General features: G+C 46.1%; 1 protein-coding gene across 3 annotated transcripts in view; it reads left to right on the top strand.

Moving 5' to 3' along the window:
* The window catches only part of VIPR1 (vasoactive intestinal peptide receptor 1), a 175,046-nt gene that overhangs the window by 107,625 nt on the left and 47,981 nt on the right, over positions 1-19,440 (top strand). For all 3 annotated transcript variants that reach the window (XM_065582638.1, XM_065582637.1, XM_065582636.1), the window contains exons 4-5: positions 14,112-14,215; positions 18,198-18,295. In XM_065582638.1, coding sequence (XP_065438710.1) covers positions 14,112-14,215; positions 18,198-18,295 — 202 coding nt within the window. The remainder of the gene's footprint in view (positions 1-14,111; positions 14,216-18,197; positions 18,296-19,440) is intronic.

Below are 19,440 nucleotides of genomic sequence, written 5' to 3'. Positions count from 1 at the left end.
GGAAGCGTGTCTGACAGGCTGCCCCCCTTTAAGGTGCCACCTGATGTACTGAGATACCACTGAGCCCACCTGTTCCGCCAGCCTGGGCCTCCTTTAACCTGTCTTGCTGAGCCAGGCTCTTATGCCTCCTCTAGCCCATACACAGGCAGGGCCACACCCAGCTGCAGAAACACAGACTTCCTTATCTACTTTCTCCACATCACTCATGATTTTATATTCCTCGATCATATCTGCCCTTAGTCTCCTCTTTTCCAAGCTGAAAAGGAGAGAAGAACCATGGTACCATAGAGGGTGGACACACCCTAGTTCAGGGATGGGCCATTTTAAGGTAGTAGAGGGCCACAAAACCCACTAAAACCCTTTGGCACAGGTTGGGGCACTGGGGGGATGGATCCTAGTCCCAGGGGGTGTGATGTAAGGATGGTCGGGGAGACCCTGTGGAGGTGACCCACCCTGCACTCACCCCACAGCGGCAGCTCCCCGCGCCAACCTGTTGGCTCGTGCCACAATGTCATGTACAGGCGTGGGCCGGGCACTCCCCCCACAATGCCCCGTCCTGCCCCCTTCCTGGCCCTAGCGACACCAATCACCTGTCCGGAGCTGGGTTGTGGCGAGCCTTGGGCCACCCGTTGCCCATCTCTGCCCTATATGAGGAACTGGAACCTCCCGGGAAGGGTTCTCTGTGAGCAGGGCCGGCTCTATTGTTTTTGCCCTCCCAAACAGCGCACCAAATTGCCATCGTGGACGGCGGGGGCAGTCCGTGTGCCGTTGGGGCGGCACGCGCGTTTCCGCGGCGGCGGCAATTCAGCGGCAGCTTCTGTCTTCAGCCGGAAGACAGAAGCCACCAAATGGCCACCGCGGGCAGCTGAACATAGAAGCTGCCGCCGCCACGGAAACGCGCATGCCGCCCTAACGGCACACGGACTGCCCTTGCCGTCCGCGGCGGCAATTCGGCGCGCTGCTTGGGGCGGCAAAAACACACGGACTGCCGCCCCTTGCAGATCGCCGCCCCAAGCACCTGGGATGCTGGTGCCTGGAACCGGCCCTGTCTGTGAGCCAGAAGAGCTGTTCAGGGCTTATGAAAGCTGAGATCCATCACTACTTTGTTACTGCAGCAGCAACTCCTCAGATATGAGCCTTGCTGGCTCAGGTCAACAATACAAAGCGATTGTGCAATGGAAAGTTTTCAGTTGGCTTCCTGCAGCTCTCAGAGGTCAGCGCGAGTACAAAAGGCGGCCGAAAAGTAGCTTGCGGGGTGTTACAATGAGGGCTGCACCAAAGAGTTTATTTAGAGCACTGAACTCGAATGAACATGCCCCAGGAGCGGGACCACGTGGAAAAATAAAGCTCATTGCTATCCTATTTGTCCAGCTGCGGATATCTTTCTGTTGCTTTACAATATGTCCCATTGGTAGCCGAATTTGATTCATTTTGGAGCGACTGTTCCTAGATCAAATCATTTTTAAGAGAGGGAGTGACCGCATTATAGATAAAAGATTTCTATAGTTAAGGCTCTATACTCCATCCCACGCACCTCCCCTCCAGTTCGGCACCTCTGCTGTGGCTGGAGGTCCCACTCCGTGAAGCTGTCTGCTTTCCTTGAGAGTAGGTTTGGAAATCAGTGTATATTCCTTAATTCCATTTTCATCCCCAGCACTTCATGCAATTAGTTTTATTGAGATTGACATGTCCATATAAAACATAGTGAAGTCAACTCATTTAATCTATGGTCTTGCAAAAAAAAAAAAAAAAAAAATTAGCTCGAGGAGGGAAAATGGGCTGTTTAGATTTGTAAAGTGTCTAGATTATTGTGTTTGCGTGACTGCTGTGCGATAATGCTTTTAAGGTGTAACTGATGAGTTAAAATGGAGGAATTGGAGAGTGAAAAGAAGATGGGAAAATGCTGGGTAGTTAATCTATCCCATTGCATGTAATGCTGGATTTTTTATTATTTTTTTTCTGGTAGAACTGAGCAAATAGTGGGGGGAAAATTTGCAGCTATTTTTGCAAATGTTGAGTCTTGTTTCAATCTGGGCACATTTGCATGGCATTCCGTTTGCTTTTTGTGAAGTTTTGTTGCTCATATGAATATTCACAGAACGCAAAGTTAGCATATTGGAGCACAGGGTCATTTAAATCAAGAAAAGAAATGACTAAATGAAATTTAGTCTGTAATTATCATTGAATCATAGGAGTGAAAGGGACCACGAGAGGTCATCTAGTCCAGTCCCCTGCACTCAAGGCAGGACTAAGTATTATCTAGACCAGGGGTCTGCAACCTTTCAGAAGTGGTGTGCCAAGTCTTCATTTATTCACTTTAATTTAAGGTTTCGTGTGCCAGTAATACATTTTAATGTTTTTTTTAGAAGGTCTCTCACTAGGTCTATATATTATATAATTAAACTATTGTTGTATTGTAAAATAAACAAGGTTTTCAAAATGTTTAAGAAGCTTCATTTAAAATTAAATTAAAATGTTGATCTTATGCCGCCGGCCCGCTCAGCCCGCTGCTGGTCTGGGGTTCTGTTCACCTAAGCCGGCAGCGGGCTGAGCGGGGCCTGCGGCCGGGACCTCGGCTGGCAAGGATCTGGCAGCCAGAACCCCAGACCTGCAGCAGGCTGAGCGGGGCCGGTAGCCGGGACCCCAGACCGACAGTGGGCTGAGGGGCTCAGCCCACTGCCGGCAGATGGAACTGCTCATGGGTTCCATCTGCCGGCTCCTGCCAGCCGGGATCCCGGCTGCTGGACCCGCTCAGCCCGCTGCCGGTCTGGGGTCCTGGCCCTGCCCACATACACTGGGTACCTACCTTCTCCCTGGTTCTGGCCCATTCTCTTCCTCTCTCTCTGCATTGAGCTGAGGGTGGGAGTGCACTGAGCACAGGGCTGGGGGTGAAGGGTCTGGCCAGGAGCTAGAATGAGGGAGGTGGCTCAGGATTGGGGCAGGAGATTTGGGTGTGGGGCAGCTTCCATTTGGTGTGAGGGGTGCAGATGGGAATGTGGGGGGGGGGTGCAGGAGCTCTCGTTTCATGCTCAGGGTGGGGGTGCGGATGTGGGGGGTACATGGGGTGGGAGGGCTGGGTATGTGTGGGAGTGCCAGAGTCAGGGCTGGGGTCATGGGGGGTAGGGGTGAAGGAGTCAAGCTGAGGGCTGGGTGTGTATGAGGGGGGTACAGGGCTCAGGGCACGGGCCTGGGGGGTGTGCGGGGCACAGAGCTCAGGGCACGGGCCTGAGGGGTTTGCGGGGCTGCCGGGCTCAGGGCAGAGGGCTGGGTGTGTGTGTGTGGGGGGGGGGGTGTCAGGGCAGAGGGCTGGAGTGTGTGTGTGGGGGGAGTCAGGGCAGGGGGCTGGAAGGGATATGCCCCTATTCCACCACCACCCCTTCCCCAAGGCCCTGCCTCCGCTTCTTCTCTGCCTCCGCCGGGAGCAGTGAGCACGCTGCCTCTGCTCCTTCCCGACCCCCTCCCAAGGGCCATCAGCTGATCGTCCGGCAGGGACAGAGAGGCGGAGGAAGGGCAGGAACCCAGCACACTACGAGAAGAGGCAGGGGAGCCACAGGACCAAGCTTCTGCCCCTTGCCTCCTGTCCCCGCGGTGGGGGGAGCAGAGGGCGGAGAAGAGCGGGCCGGGCCAGGCTGGGCAGGATTTCTCCGGCAGGCAGCAGTGTGCCATTAAAAATTGGCTCGCATGCCGTCTTCTGGAACACAAGGCATTTATTGAAGAAAGCAACAACAATTACAATCACAAACAAATAGGTTTCCACACAGCTTGAGTTCCAGCTTTGTCTCCCTCGTTTTCCATGGATCACACCTTTTCAGGATCACTGCGTAGCCCACAGAGACATCTTGTGACTGAATAATATACTGCCGATAAACATTATTTGTATTGTGGTAGCACCATTGTGCTAGGCATTGAACAACCAAATACCAGGAAGACCGGCCTTGCCCGGAGAAGCTTACAATCCAAGTCTAAGACGAGGCAACAGGTGGAACAGAGATGGTAGGAGGGAGCACAAGAGACTAGTGAGACTCATGAACAGTGGAATAAGCAGCAGCCACAGCACATCAACTGCTAACTGTTGTGAAGCGTTTTGTAGGCCTTGTGGAGGGGTTTAAAGAGAGATTTCAAGCAGAATAATGTAGTGACCTTTCGGATTTTTATAGGGAGTCCCTTCCATGCCAGTGGCAAAGCTTGAGAGAATGCACAATGGAGCTTAACACATGATCAGTCAAAGGCAGCGTCATTAGTGGAGCAGGGATGGGAGTCAGCATCTTGCTAGTATACAGGAGCAAGAGGTCAGGCAAGGATGGATCGGCCTTAAAAGTGAAGCGAAGTAGCTTGTGCTCAGTGTGGTGAAAAAGGGGAGCCCTTGGTTACAAAGAATGGGGAGAGGGGATGTGGGCACGGTGATGGGCCAGGAAGATCTTTGCAGCAGCATTTTGAATAAATGTAAGTGGTCCAAGGAGGGATGTGTTGATCTTTTTGACAAAATTGCCAGACTTTGCTATAAAATAATCAATAGTAATTGTGTTTGGGTTAATATCTGCCCAGTCTGGATCTGACCATGCCCACACACAATAATTATCAAATAATCAACTATTCTTCAGTCCTACATGGCCACCATTAACCAATTTATCTATCTAGGTACTTACGTGGCCCTTAGCATAATAGTATCCAAGTGCCTCTCAAGTTATTAATAAAAATTACAAGGAACAAAAATATATCTTTCTCCCTTCTTCTTTTCCACTCATCTCAATATGACTGACATCAGCATAAGGTATTATTTGTAGGTCATAAAAGGAGAGGGTTTTCAATGGAAAAGTCTTTTTTTTTCCCCTGGCAGAAATTTTAATGTCAAATAATTTCAGCAAAAAACAAATATTTCAGTTTTCAGACAAAATGGTTCTGGTTTGGGGCTTTTGGTTTTTCTAGTTTTCTAAAATCAAAGTTTTCTGCCAAAAGCAAAAATGTTTAAATTGAAAATCCAATTTTCTATTGAAAAACACTTTTGAAGGAAAATATTGACCAGTCCAAGTTATTTCTTAGGATTTCCTCCCTTCCATCCTCACTATCCAGCTCAGTCAGCTTCTAAATTATACTACGGGCCAGGAACGAGTACACTGGGAGTGTCTGAGCTGTGTTTCACATTTTGAACAGCATTGCAAACTGATAAGAAGCAAGGAAGTCAATGCTATATAAACTATCTGTAACGGCTGGTTGTTTTCTCCTAAGTGTAGAGGTCATAAAATCATTTACATTATCAAATAGTTAAGGGTTTGTGAACTCTCAAGGATCATTTGTTTAAAACACTAGCCCTGCAGTATACTAGACACATGTTACAGACAAGAAGCACAATCTCTGTCAGTGCCTTATGTGTCATGTCCATGGGCTGTCATGACACACTGGAGAGAGTGTTTCAAGGAACATGGTCAAGATTAATAATCATGGGCAAAAGCCCCAGATGGTATAAATCAGTAGAGTACCATTGACTGTGATGGACTTCACTGATTTATACCAGTTGAAGATCTGGCCCCATGTTTTCATCAGCTATTCCTTCTATTTGTTAACCATGGATAAGGATACGATTTTGTCATGGAAGTCACAGATTCCGTGACTTTAACAGACCTCTGTGACTTCTTTGGCTTCAGCCCCCACCAGCGGGGCAAGGCTGCAGGAACTGTCTGCTCCCACCACAGGAGCAGTAGCAGGACTGGAGCAGCCCCCCGTTAACACGCTGAAATTTGGTAGGTTCTTGTCCCAAGACCAGGCCCAGTATTTTCAGGATTACTAGACACCTGGAAGCCCTCAGGGGCATAGAAGTAACACCACCACTCATGCTCTGGGAAGACCTTTCATAATTGCAACATTTTCATTATCGCTATAATTAGTCCTATGAGTAAAATGATCCAAACAAAGAAGGTGGAGTAATACCTGTTAGGAGGCTTATTCCTTCACCCTCTCACTTCCGTGGTCCTTCTCGCATGAACAGAGAGCAACAATACCCGAAGTCCGGAGGTGCAAACAATTCGATGTTTATTGGGGTGAACTTCCAGCAAGCATGATTCCAGTTTCCTTCCTCAGGGTCCCCCTTCCCAGCTCTGACACCACAGAGCCTTGCCTGTGCCCCTGTTCCCATTCCCCACCCCACCCCCAGCGAAACATGATTCCAATTCCCCCACCCCCATTCTCTGTTCCCGTTCCCCCTCCTTACTTCCTGATTGACTGCAGACTATACAGTAAAACTTGAGTTCTGCTTAGCTATACCTTAACCAATCATTTTACTGAAATTTAACTAACCAATCCTAACACATTGTAACATGGTTAGTTAACCAATTATATCCCACCACCTTAATTGGTTTACACCCAACAAAATTAATTATACAGCAGATAGAAACAATTACAGAACCAGACAGAGATTATACAGACAAACAATAGGGAAGTAGAGACTACAGTGATAGAACAATACAGAAATGAGGATTTCATACCCCAGCTATTGATAAGTGAGTTCTTGCCAGACAGGATGCTATCAAACTAAGTTTCCTTTTACATCTTCTAGGCTCTTCCCTTTCTCTGGAGGTGATAAGAATATCAGGACAGGATGGCCTTCCTAACAGCCCAATAGCACCTTATTTCATTGTGACTGGTTTGGGATGTGAGGATGTGACCGTTCGCTTCCCAGCTTACGGCTGCCTCTGCTGCTTAGCCGAAGGCCTTAGCCTAAGAACAAGGCCTCAGACTGTCCCAGTGAGAGAAGGCCCATACACCGGCAGACTGTGATTTTGATTCTTTCTCTTATGCCTCTATAACTAGCTAAGTGATAAGAATACACCTACATTCTTAAAGTATAGGCCTTTGCAGACAGGCCTGAATATCTATAGCCTAACAATACCATCCTGTAATAATGTCCTGCACCATTACATGTGTTTACTCATTCTATCCTTGGGGAGGACTCAAAGGGACAGATCCTAGTCTGAATCCAGCATGCCGATAGAGAACTCCAAAGGCTTACCCCACGGCTGAGCGTTTTATAGGCCCTGGTGTCCATCATGCATATGCATGGGGTGTCCTCATCCTAAACCCTAGTATATTCATTAATTTACCCTCATGAACATATACATCAATCAGTTCCCATAACTATCTGCTGATGTTTTCCTCCACAAATATCCTAAAATTGGTACAAACTGCCTTCTTGTGGCTACCTGTCAGCAGTTTCCCCTTAATTTCAGCACTTACAAGTATTGCAAAACAAAGTCATATGCCATCTTGTGACTTAAGGTCACTGTTAGTTTACGTACTTAGGCGAACTCTATTAAGCTACCTACTTCTGCTCAGACTGTTAGCCCTCATACTTATGCTGTCTGCTTAAACTACTTTTTATAGGTCTTGGTTTATAGTTCTCTTGCATTTCTGCCTAATAGTCCTATTCTATGACCTTATTATCATCTTAACGTAAGTTTGCAGAATACATCGTCCTCCTTCAAATCCGTTCTTAAAACTCATTTGCCTACAAAAAAACTTGACAACAGTAAGGCTGCTGGTGTGCTGAGACCACATGCTGACTAGGGTGACCAGACAGCAAATGTGAAAAATCGGGACAGGGGGTGGGGGGTAATAGGAGCCTATATAAGAAAAAGACCCAAAAATCGGGAGTGTCCCTATAAAATTGGGACATTTGGTCAACCTAATGCTGACCAATATTGTCTCATTGTTTCCTTGAGCTCCGCCATCGGTCTGTATCCATCTGTTGTCTCTTGTCATATACTTAGATTGCAACCTCTTTGGGGCAGTGACCCATTTTTTGTTCTGTGTTTTGTGCAGCACCTAAGACAGTGGGGTCCTCGTCTGTGACTTGGGGTCCTAGGTGCGTCTGCATTGCAAAACTAAGTACTACTAACAATGTTATGGTATTTATGTTTGTGCTACATTTGCATTTCGTGACTCTGGCCAAGGTAGGAAGCTGAACTATTGTAAGAGATGTTGTGGTTTTATTACTCTCAGCGAGGCCAGACATACCAGAAACTTTAGCCTTTCCTTATGAGAAATGAAGTTCAGTTAGTTTGTCACTCTTGGTAATATTTGAATTACACTGGCACCGGGGGTGACCCTAACCGAGACCAGAGCCCCATTGTGCCAGGCACTGTATAAACAGATTAATCCCTGCCCTGAATATGTAACTTACAATGTAACTAAACAGAGGGTGCGTTTACAGATGGGGAACTGAGGCACAGACAAATCAAGTGGCCACATAGAAAGTCAGCCCAGACTTCCTAAATGCCAGTCTAGTGCTTTAACCACTAGGCCATCCTTCCTCTCCTGGGGTTAGGTTAAGGATAAGCATTGAGATTTTGTGGTTCTTTATCCAAACTGAACCTCAATTTTGAATTGTTAGAAGTTCGTCCATCACTGTAATGCCAAATATTGGTTCGAATTGGTGTCCACTTCAGGAAGAGACTTTGTCCATTGCCTTTAGTCTGCAGGAATACAGACGTGAGATAAGACCTAGGCAGTGGCGGATTAGCCACTGGGCTAACGGGACCCATGCCCAGGGGCCCTGGCCAATTGGGGAGCCCCAGAAAAATGGGTGCCCCTGTGCCCTGACCTGTTCTGCCCGCCCGGCACTCCTGCTGGGGAACGAGGGAAACCCCTGTGCCCCGACCCTACTCCCTGGCAGGAGCGCTGGGCGGGTGGAATGGGACAAGCCCCTGCACCCCGACCCCGCTTCCCATCAGGAGCACGGGGCGGGGGTAGGGAGAGAGGAGAGGGGAATGCAGGCAGAAGGGGTGGGTAGGGACCGCCACTTGCTCTGGCCCACGGCCCCACAAAAGCTTAATCTGCCTTCGGACCTAGGTCCCTAAAATCATGTATTTCTTGTACACCCCAAGCTGCCATTACAGAAAAAGGGAGTTTAGAATCTTGAGGGATTACGTTCTTGGCTTTGTGAATTCCGAAAACATGTGAACGACAAAAGGAAGTAGAGAAAACTTCTAAGAAAGTGAGATTCCCTAAACCAAGAGAGAGAAATGTTGGCCTTTGACATTTATACCAAGACCTCAGAGTCTGATGTCTGAATCAGAAGCTCAGCTGCTGAAGTGACCTCCATGCAGCAGTAGCTTTCTGCAGCTCGCTTTGTTCTTTTCGCTTCTCATCACAACAGCATCAATTCACTCACACTTCCAGCCCCAGAACAAAGTGATAAAAATAAACTTTTCTTTACAAGTTCACCTCTGGCCTACATCTGAGAGCTTCTCTGGGAGTAAAAGCCCTGCATTTGGGCCTCCTGTGTGCGTACTAGTAGGCAAAGCTTGATAAAAGCTTAGCTCAGAAGTGTGAATCTGAACTGAGGGTGGTGAGCCACAGGTCACTGTGGGGAGGGAAAACCGGAGTTGAATAAGTATGCCATATTCCCCAGTTGTCTCATTAGTTCTTCATTTATTTACTACATTTACAGTGTATTTGTATTACAGTATCATAGAATCATAGAATATCAGGGTTGGAAGGGACCTCAGGAGGTCATCTAGTCCAACCCCCTGCTCAAAGCAGGACCAATTCCCAACTAAATCATCCCAGCCAGGGCTTTGTCAAGCCTGACCTTAAAAACCTCTAAGGAAGGAGATTCCACCACCTCCCTAGGGAACCCATTCCAGTGCTTCACCACCCTCCTAGTGAAAAAGGTTTTCCTAATATCCTACCTAAACCTCCCCCACTGCAACTTGAGACCATTACTCCTTGTTCTGTCATCTGGTACCACTGAGAACAGTCTAGAGCCATCCTCTTTGAAAGTCCCTTTCAGGCAGTTGAAAGCAGCTATCAAATCCCCCCTCATTCTTCTCTTCTGCAGACTAAACAATCCCAGTTCCTTCAGCCTCTCCTCATAAGTCATGTGCCCCAGCCCCCTAATCATTTTTGTTGCCCTCCGCTGGACTCCCTCCAACCTTTCCACATCCCTCTTGTAGTGTGGGGTCCAAAACTGGACACAGTACTCCAGGTGAGGCCTCACCAATGTCGAATAGAGGGGAACGATCACATCCCTCGATCTGCTGGCAATGCCCCTTATTATACAGGCCAAAATGCCGTTAGCCTTCTTGGCAACAAGGGCATACTGTTGACTCATATCCAGCTTCTCATCCACCGTAACCCCTAGGTCCTTTCCTGCAGAACTGCTGCCTAGCCATTCGGTCCCTAGTCTGTAACAGTGAATGGGATTCTTCCGTCCTAAAGTGCAGGACTCTGCACTTGTCCTTGTTGAACCTCATCAGGTTTCTTTTGGCCCAATCCTCTAATTTGTCTAGGTCCCTCTGTAGCCTATCCCTACCCTCCAGCGTATCTACCACTCCTCCCAGTTTAGTGTCATCTGCAAACTTGCTGAGAGTGCAGTCCATGCAATCCTCCAGATCATTAATGAAGATATTGAACAAAACCGGCCCCAGGACCGACCCCTGGGGCACTCCACTTGAAACAGGCTGCCAACTAGACATGGAGCCGTTGATCACTACCTGTTGAGCCCGACGATCTAGCCAGCTTTCTATCCACCTTACAGTCCATTCATCCAGCCCATACTTCTTTAACTTGCTGGCAGGAATACTGTGGGAGACCGTATCAAAAGCTTTGCTCAAGTCAAGGAATAACACATCCACTGCTTTCCCCTCATCCACAAATCCAGTTATCTCCTCATAGAAGGCAATTAGGTTAGTCAGGCATGACTTGCCCTTGGTGAATCCATGCTGACTCTTCCTGTTCACTTTCCTCTCCTCTAAGTGCTTCAGAATTGATTCCTTGAGGACCTGCTCCATGATTTTTCCAGGGACTGAGGTGAGGCTGACTGGCCTGTAGTTCCCCGGATCCTCCTCCTTCCCTTTTTTAAAGATGGGCACTACATTAGCCTTTTTCCAGTCATCCGGGACCTCCCCCGATCGCCATGAGTTTTCAAAGATAATGGCCAAAGGCTCTGCAATCACATCTGCCAACTCCTTTAGCCCCCTTAAGGATTGAACTCACAACCTTGGGTTTAGCAAGCTAATGCTCAAACCACTGAGCTATCCCTCCCCCTCAACTAAAGGCCTCATCTTAGCTTGCAGCTCCATTGTGCTAGATAGTGTTACTCTGCCTCAGTTTCCCTCTCTGTTAAAATGGAAAAAAGATTTCTCAGTAAAGTGCTCTAAGATCCTTTTGATGGGAAGCGTTGTCTGAGAGCCAGGTGTTACTGTTCAATGGTACTGAAGACTAACAAATGAACAAGAAATTAGAAACTCAAAGATGTGGGGAAATGACCCAAGCAAACCACAGAACAAAATAAGCATCAGTTGCTTCAGCTAATCAGATAAGAAACAAGAAATTGAAACCACCGAAAAACACTCTAAATGGAGGGGATTGCCTTTAGCAGGAAATACAAGACCGAGTAATTCAGATGATAGAATCTATGACCACACTGCACATATGAAGAAACAGTGAAATATACATGTCATTCAGAGGGAGAGAGAGAGCATTGCATACTGATTGCCATGGTTCCACTGAGCATGGGTTTTTCACCTCCAAGTGAAATGTTACGGTTGTAATTTAAACCCCTATAAGAAGTAATGAAAGTGCAGACATGGCTTGACTTCTAGATGGTAGGACAGGGAAAACGCTTTGTGGTATGCAATCTGCATGCAGCTACTGCAGCGTGCTAGGGAACAACAGTTTCAGATCTGCACGAGTGCATCACAGATCTCTGGGTGCTAGCACAATGTGAATAATAAATAAGAATCACTTATTTGATTGTTACTCGTGAGTAGCAGATATCGCCGCAGAAGTTTGTGAATACTTCAGAAACGGGAAAAAAGGCTACCTTTCCACAAATAGTATTGACAACGAATAATTTGCTCCGCTGTGCTCAGTCGATGTGACGGTTCTGCAAGGGAATTTGTGAGTTGAGGATGTTCCGTGCTTTCTGAGTCAGGACCTGACATTCGGGATTTGATGCAGTTGTTAAACGCCCAAAGGTTCAGATGTTTATTCAAAACAGGTTAATCTCTTTGGTCTGCAGATCTGGGCTAGAAGTCCTGGTAGAACAGGCTTTAGGTATCTGAAAGCAAGAAATGCTAGTGAGGCAAGAAATACTATGAGAGCAGTTTTCCTTGGGATACATTGGGCACTCCTGTGGTCAGTCCCAGCTGGACCCAGGAGTACAGAGGTGTGAGCTAAGTAGACATTTTGAACCTCTAACAAAGATCACCCTGAGTTTTGTCTAGTTTGGGTGAAGGTTGGAAAGGGTGGCTTTTATGTTTCCTGAACCCGTTCTTCCAGCTCAAAAAATTACCTAACACATGACTTGCTTATACATGGCTGTGACCGGATGCCTGGGATGGACCACCCTGAGAATGCCACACTCAGGCAGACAGCAAGAAATGGGGCAGACAATCCCCCAAAACTGGGGGTTTATTCTATAATTAGATTCACCAACCAGTAACAAAGAACTTCTGTAGCACCACACTGGTTAACAAGAAACCTTTAGGCATTCCAGCCCTTGGTTCCTATCCAGACAAACTGGTCTAATATAGTGAGAGGTTACTGAAAACTCAGTTCACCGGATGTGAGGTTCTACCATTCCTAAAGGATCAGACACTTACCCCCTGGTCAATATATATTTCAAATCTTACCCAAATATCACACTGCCAGACAATCCCTAGTAAACTATCTAAAGTTTTATTAATAAAAGAAGGGCATTGTTAAATGGTTAAAAGATTATATCCATTACAAGTGGTGATGGGTGAGTCCAGTGGTGATGGGTGAGTCTAATGGCTTGCAAAAGTCTCTGGAAACATCCCAAAAGGTTAGAATCCAAAGGCAACTTAGATGTAGTTTGCTAGAGTCTTTCCATGCCTTTTCTAAGGCATTCCAAGTAACTGCTTGGAAGATCTCAGTCCCTCAGCTTAAACTTTCCCTCTTTAAAGTTCAGCAGACTAGAGATGCAGGATCGTGCCCAAGGTTCAGTATTTATAGCTTCCTAGCAGGCTGACAAGAACTTGTCATAGCAAGGCTTTCCTCCAAGGAAGAATAGGCACTGCAGGTAGTTTGTGGCCCTTCATTGTTAAACTACGACCCTTGCTTTGAAGTTAATCTTCTATCTCCTGTGCATACACAGGTAAACTAGTTGCACTCACTTATATAAGACAATTAGCCAATCCTTCATTATAACAGGATCAATAAGTTGAAGACAATATAAGTAATATTATTAATTTCCTGCGGTGTCTCACATCTTTGATCTTAAGATTAACTGAACACAGTTGCGTACATGATGTGAAGGCAATTAAGACATGAAAAGGATTTAGCATCTAAAAGCTAATTTGATTAGCTTGGTAAACTTCTAACAGGATATAGGTAAACACAGACAAATACACTTAGCAATTATTCCTTGCTTCTTATCAATACAAAGTGAATGAGTTGGGGTTTGCTAGCTTAATTAGCATATCTTTGATACCCATACATAAGTGGATTGTCTTGATTACAACTGCAAGGCCTCTTGTTAAGTTTTTATGGGTCATACACAGGTTAGTTGATTTGCCAGCGCTACAGTGTCCAAGAATTCTTACCCCTCCAGAACACAGGTTAAAGCATGCGGGACAACCTGTGGACATCTGTTGTTTTCCTACAGCCAAATCAGAGGTCCTTAGTCCTCACTCAAACAACACTCCCATTGACTTCCACGGCTTTTGCTTGAGTAGCACAGAAAGACTGGGTGTGGGGGTAAGGCCCTGGAAGGGACACGGGGAATCTGGGTGCAATGCCACAAATCTCTTGCATAGCTGTCATCTTGGGCATGTGATTTCATAGTTCTCTTCCTTTAGCTCCCCACCTGTAAAATGGGAACAATAATGCTTCTCTTGTCTGTTTAGATATAGACACACTCCCGGGGCAGGGACTGTCGCAAACTATGTGTCTGTACAGTGCCGCACACAATGGGGCCCGGTCTACAGGTGCTATTATAATACCAGTACTAAATAGTAACTAAGGAGGTCGGGATTTGGCCCCGAGTGTTGTAAAATTCATGATCTGGAATTTAAATTTGCAAGTGATGCCTGGTTTTTTGAACATCAAATCAGCGTGCTCATTGTGTAATCATCCTGCTCTTTTCCTTCTAGGTAATGTGACCAGGAACTGCACAAGCCAAGGCTGGGCAGACATGTATCCTGCCCCCTATGCAGCAGCTTGTGGGTACGATACCAACAGCACTCCAATAGAAGAGGTCTGTAAAGCCCTGATGAGTCGAATTCAATATGGCTATTTCCTCAGGGGTGCATAGAGGACTCTCTTGACTGCTTCACCTCATTTTTCCCTTTCACCCCCTGATCCTCAAGGTCTAACAAGAAGGTCGCTGTCCTTCTGACCGAGATCACCTGGAAATAGAGCTCAAGCATTCCTGCTAGTCAGCGTTGACACCAAAGAGCCAGATGTTGAGCACCTGCAAAATCCCATTGACTTCAGTGGGAGTTGCAGGTACTCCGCACCTCTGGAAATCAGGCATCTGACTATTTATAGATATAGCTGCCTCACTGTAGATATCCACGTTTGAACATTTTGAGCCATAATGTCTTTCCCCCTAAAGTATTTGGCAAACTACGGTCGCCCTGTAGACAGAGTCCATTTGCCAGCTTTACCTTCGTTTAGTAGATACGGTGACCTCAGTATTTGCAGTATTACCTAAATGTCCTATAGTTACAGGGTCTGCTGAAGGTGTACATCGGCACAAGTCTATTGACCATCAGGGATGGTCTAGACAGTATTTGGACCTGCCATGAGGGCAGGGGACTGGACTTGATGACCTCTCGAGGTCCCTTCCAGTCCTTGAATCTATGAATCTATGACATCAGTGGAGCGATGCTGATAAAGCTAAGAATCTCGAAAGCTGTAGGGAATACCTAGGGCATAGCAAGTACTCAAGTAACATTATTCAGTTTTCTAAGAAAACTGTCAAGTGTTTAGGAGTGTTTCTGTGTGAGTAATTAATGGTATAGATATTAATACCAATGTGTGTGTGCTTGTATATATGTATATGTATATATATATTACATAGAAATTATATTGGTAACAGAACAAGATGGAGCATTGGACATTATACGTTGGGACATATGGTCTCTACATGCCACCCCTCTGTATTAAAAGTGGGGGTGGTCACATAATGTATAGCAGACTTCCATGTGCAGCATTTAGCCAAAGGGTTGAGCTTGGTCCCTCACTGGAATAAACCAGTCATAGCCAGCCTATACAGGGAGACCTGGATTGAGGTTTTCAAAGATGACTAGGAGATTTAGCCGCCTAACTCCAATTGAAATTCATGGGAGCTGTGTGGCTAAATCCCCTAGTCAACTTTGAAAATCTTAGCCTTGGAGTCAGCCGGTAGGCTGCACTAGCAAAACATGAGAGGGGACTGGATCCATGCTATTGTCTCACATAAACACAGCTCCACTGTGTGCATGTGTTTCCCTGCATTACTGCCTGCGTCAGCATAAGTGAGTGCTAGGCAACAAGAGGCTTGGTAATAAAAGTATCTCTGTATTGACAGACACTTGTATCCAGCCCATACTTCTCCTAAGTCTCTCCCAGTACTCCCACATTACAGAGACAATCAAGTGATTACATGGAAAATCTCAAGAGGGCTTAGCCAGCCTTAATAACGGCCAAATCAGACAGAAAATGTTAAAGGAGACTTGCACAAAGAACATCAGTGCCCTATTGAAGAGGCCAGCCAGAGCTTCACCTCTTCAAGTGTCTTGTTTCTAAGATCAAAACTTAAGGCCCGGGCTCCAAGTTTTGAAACCCATTGTTACGGCTCAGGAATGCAAAGGGCCTCCTCTAAGAACTCTAGTTTGTGTTCTGAGCACAAGGGGATTTTGGGAATTCCTGTTACCAGCTTTGAAGACCCAATGGATTGCGGAATTGCATAAATGCCTTGTTACCAAGAGAACACACATTGTGTTCTTTTAATTCTCTCTTAATTATTTTCTTTTGACTCACACCGCTTTGTGATGCCGCTTGAGCCAAAATGTGGCTTAGGCACTAACATGCGGTACGTTACTCAACTGTGAAGATGAATAGAAGTGATTTGTTGAGTTGGCTATCATTTTTGGGGGTAGGGAGAGGGAGGATTGGAAAGAGGGAGGAAGACAGAGTGTATCAGCTAGTGAGACATGAGCTCCACCCTAGGGTGATAGTCATCCAGGTTTGAAACGTCTCCTGAATTTTTTATGTCTACTAAGCACAACTCAAAAACAACATGAAAAGTATGAAATATGCATAAGCACTTTTTGGAAGACTTTGTTCCTGAACTCTGGCAGCCCACAGAATGTGGAATGTACGAGCATCAAAGTGGTGTACTTCTGATCCCTATGGCTGTATAGCCATATATCTGTGGTCTGATTTTTCAAAATGTTTGCATTTGCAAACGCTGGCCCATTTTGCATTCATTATTTGGATGGGTATGTGCAAACTCCCAGTTTTGTGCACGTATGAGTAACATGGGATAGATCACTTCATCTATGTTCTGTTCATTCCCTCTAAAGCCCCTGTCGGAAGACAGGATACTGAGCTAGATGGACCTTTGATCTGACCCAGTATGGCCGTTCTTCTGTTCTTATATGGCTAGATTCAAAGATTCCAAAGCTAGAAGGGGCCATTATGATAATCTAGTCTGACCTCCCGTATCACACAGGCCATAAAACTTCCCCAGAATAATTCCTTTTGAACCAGAACATCTATTTAAAAAAAAAATCCAGTCTTGATCTAAAAATTGCCAATGATGGAGAATCCACCATAACCTTTGGTGAATGGTTCCAGTGATTAATCACACTCACTATTAGATAGGGGCCTAAGTGTGCAATCTGTAAGTGCATTTAATGTGAGTGTAAATGTGGCCTACAAATGTAGAGCAAATCAGTCCTCTGGTGTTCTACAGAATCGTTACAGTTGCTGAATGCATTTTGGGAGCAACGCTACTCATAGAGTTAATACTACCAATACTGTGTTATATCACATTTCATCTGATGTCCTCAATGTTCTTTACAAACATCAGTGGACTCATTCTGATCTCAGTTACACTGGGGTAAATGTGGAAGTTACTCAGTTGAAGTCAATGTAGTTATCTCTGTAATTACCCTGGCGTAATAGAGATCAGAATCTGGTCCACACTAATTAATCCCCCCTGTGATATAAGTGGTGGTGTTCCCAAGGAACTGGAGACATGGAGAGATTAAACAAATTGCCTGACATTAAACAGAGAGTCAATGGCAGAGCTAGAGTCAGAACCCAGGAGTCCTGATGTGCAATCCCTAGCACATTTCCTAATTAACAGAACATAATCCCTTTCTCTTTTAGTCTGAGTAATGGTTTAGTGACACAAGCACAGGACTCAGCCAAGTTCCCAATTCCTTCTGTGGCCTGGGATAGATCATGTTAACTCTGTCTTGGTTTCCCGATCTGTAGAGTTGGGGGCGAGAATGCCGACATACCTCCTCACCTGGACTACATCTTCCATTATGCACCAGGCTTAGAGACTCCCAGGATGTGCCACCTCCCCTCACCAGGAGGGGAGACTGTGGTGCATCATGGAACATGTAGTCCAATTGGGGAGCCCAGCCTATAGAGGAGACTAGAAACATGAAGCAACCAAACTACAACTCCCATGAAGCACCACACAAGCATTTCTGAATCAAAATATTTGTGTTTTCAGCCAACATATTCTGGGTTTTTATTTTTTGCCCAAAAGTCATTTTTTTTCTGTAGAAATAAAACCCATTTTCATCCCAGCTCTATCCCCAGTCTGCATTGATTAAATGAAACCATCTCACACCCTGTGTTAGTGGATAAACCAAAGTGATCTGTTGCCAATGCCCTGTATTACTGAGTGTAAAGCATTCTTCTTCTGCATTAATATCACCATGTAGCCACTTCTATGGTTAAATAAATAACACTGCACCCTGTAGGGCCCTTTTCCTTGTAAAATCACTGCATAATTAGGACCTGATCCAAGACCTCTTGGGATCAATGGGATTGTTTCCATTTGTTTCAATGGGTTTTAGATCATGCCTTCTGCCATTTTACACCTGAAACGGGTGTTTTTACCATGGTGAGCTAGGAATTAGTGAGTGATATTGTATGAAATATTTATTAAGGAGGAATCTTTGATGGCTCCTCAAAGACCTAATCATTGCCTCTTTTCTCTATGTTGGCAGACGACATTCTATGGCACAGTGAAGACCGGTTACACCATTGGACATAGTTTATCTCTCATTGCTCTCACTGCTGCTATGATCATTTTGTGCCTCTTCAGGTGAGAACCTGGGCGTGGAGGGGAAGGGAACGTGCAGGGGTGGGGAAACAGATTGTTTAATTCCAAGGACCTCAGCAGATTCTTGGCTACAGGCTGAGAGTGCCTTGCATTTGGAACGCCCAGCAACCCCTTTCAAGAGCGAGGCGGCTGGTGGCAATGGAGAGACAAATATGGTTGAAGTAGCTCCAAGAAGGACGCGGTCACACATTTTGGGGTGTCCTGTGCTCCACATAGCTCAGTTAAGCAGAGTGCCACCTGTGCCATAGAAACAGGCAGACCTGTCCTCCAGCGTTTTCCGATCTACTTTAAGCGCTGGATATAGAGCAACCATACAATATTATGGTGATGGTGCAATATGCCGACCGTGGATGACTCAAGGCTTTTGGAAGCCCGAGGGCCAGTATTGGTCTCTGATTTGCAGCTGTTTCCCTTAGGAAAATGGGTAGAGATCTTAGAGGTGTGTGATGTCCGCCATGCTTTACGGAATGGAGAGAGTAGCGGAGAACCAAACAACCTGGAGATGGAAAAGACTTGCTAGATTCTCTAGTCCATCCCCTAAAGCCAATGCAGAAGGGTATCTAGTTCTAATGCTTTTCCCCAATCTTGTACCAAGCAACGGGGCTTCCACCATTTCCCTAGGGAGAGTATTCCACAAGCTAAGAGACGCCTTGTATGGAATGAGATATTTTAATGCTCCAGAGTAGTGTGTCCATTGACTCCAGTTGACCTTGCGCAGAACTAGAAGACCAGTATATGACAGAAGTGTATGGCAAGGTATGCCTTGCAGCCAGCCATCCGATCTTAACAGATGTTCCTTAAGAGGGTTGTTTAAGGTTGGCTGATTAGGCCTGCTTCTTAGTTAAACTAAGACCTGTTTATGCAACTGTGGTAGCACAAAGGGACGTTAAAGCAAGCAGAAATAACCCCCGGAGAATACCGCCACTCACAATGTCTCCCTGACAAGCACAGAACTGGTATGGGGCTCTACACCACCTCTGCTCCCAGCCCCCTGCTTTGGGGGTGGATTGTGGATGCGGCCACACCACACTGCACTAGAGCCTACAAGGATCTGTAAGAAGCAGCCCCGAGGCTGGTGTAACTTACACCTGGGCTGGACAGATACCTTCATGGCTCCAGTATACAGA

This window comes from Chrysemys picta, chromosome 2, assembly GCF_011386835.1.
Source record: "Chrysemys picta bellii isolate R12L10 chromosome 2, ASM1138683v2, whole genome shotgun sequence".
Lineage (NCBI taxonomy): Eukaryota > Metazoa > Chordata > Testudines > Emydidae > Chrysemys > Chrysemys picta.
This window is presented reverse-complemented; position numbering and strand designations above follow the sequence as displayed.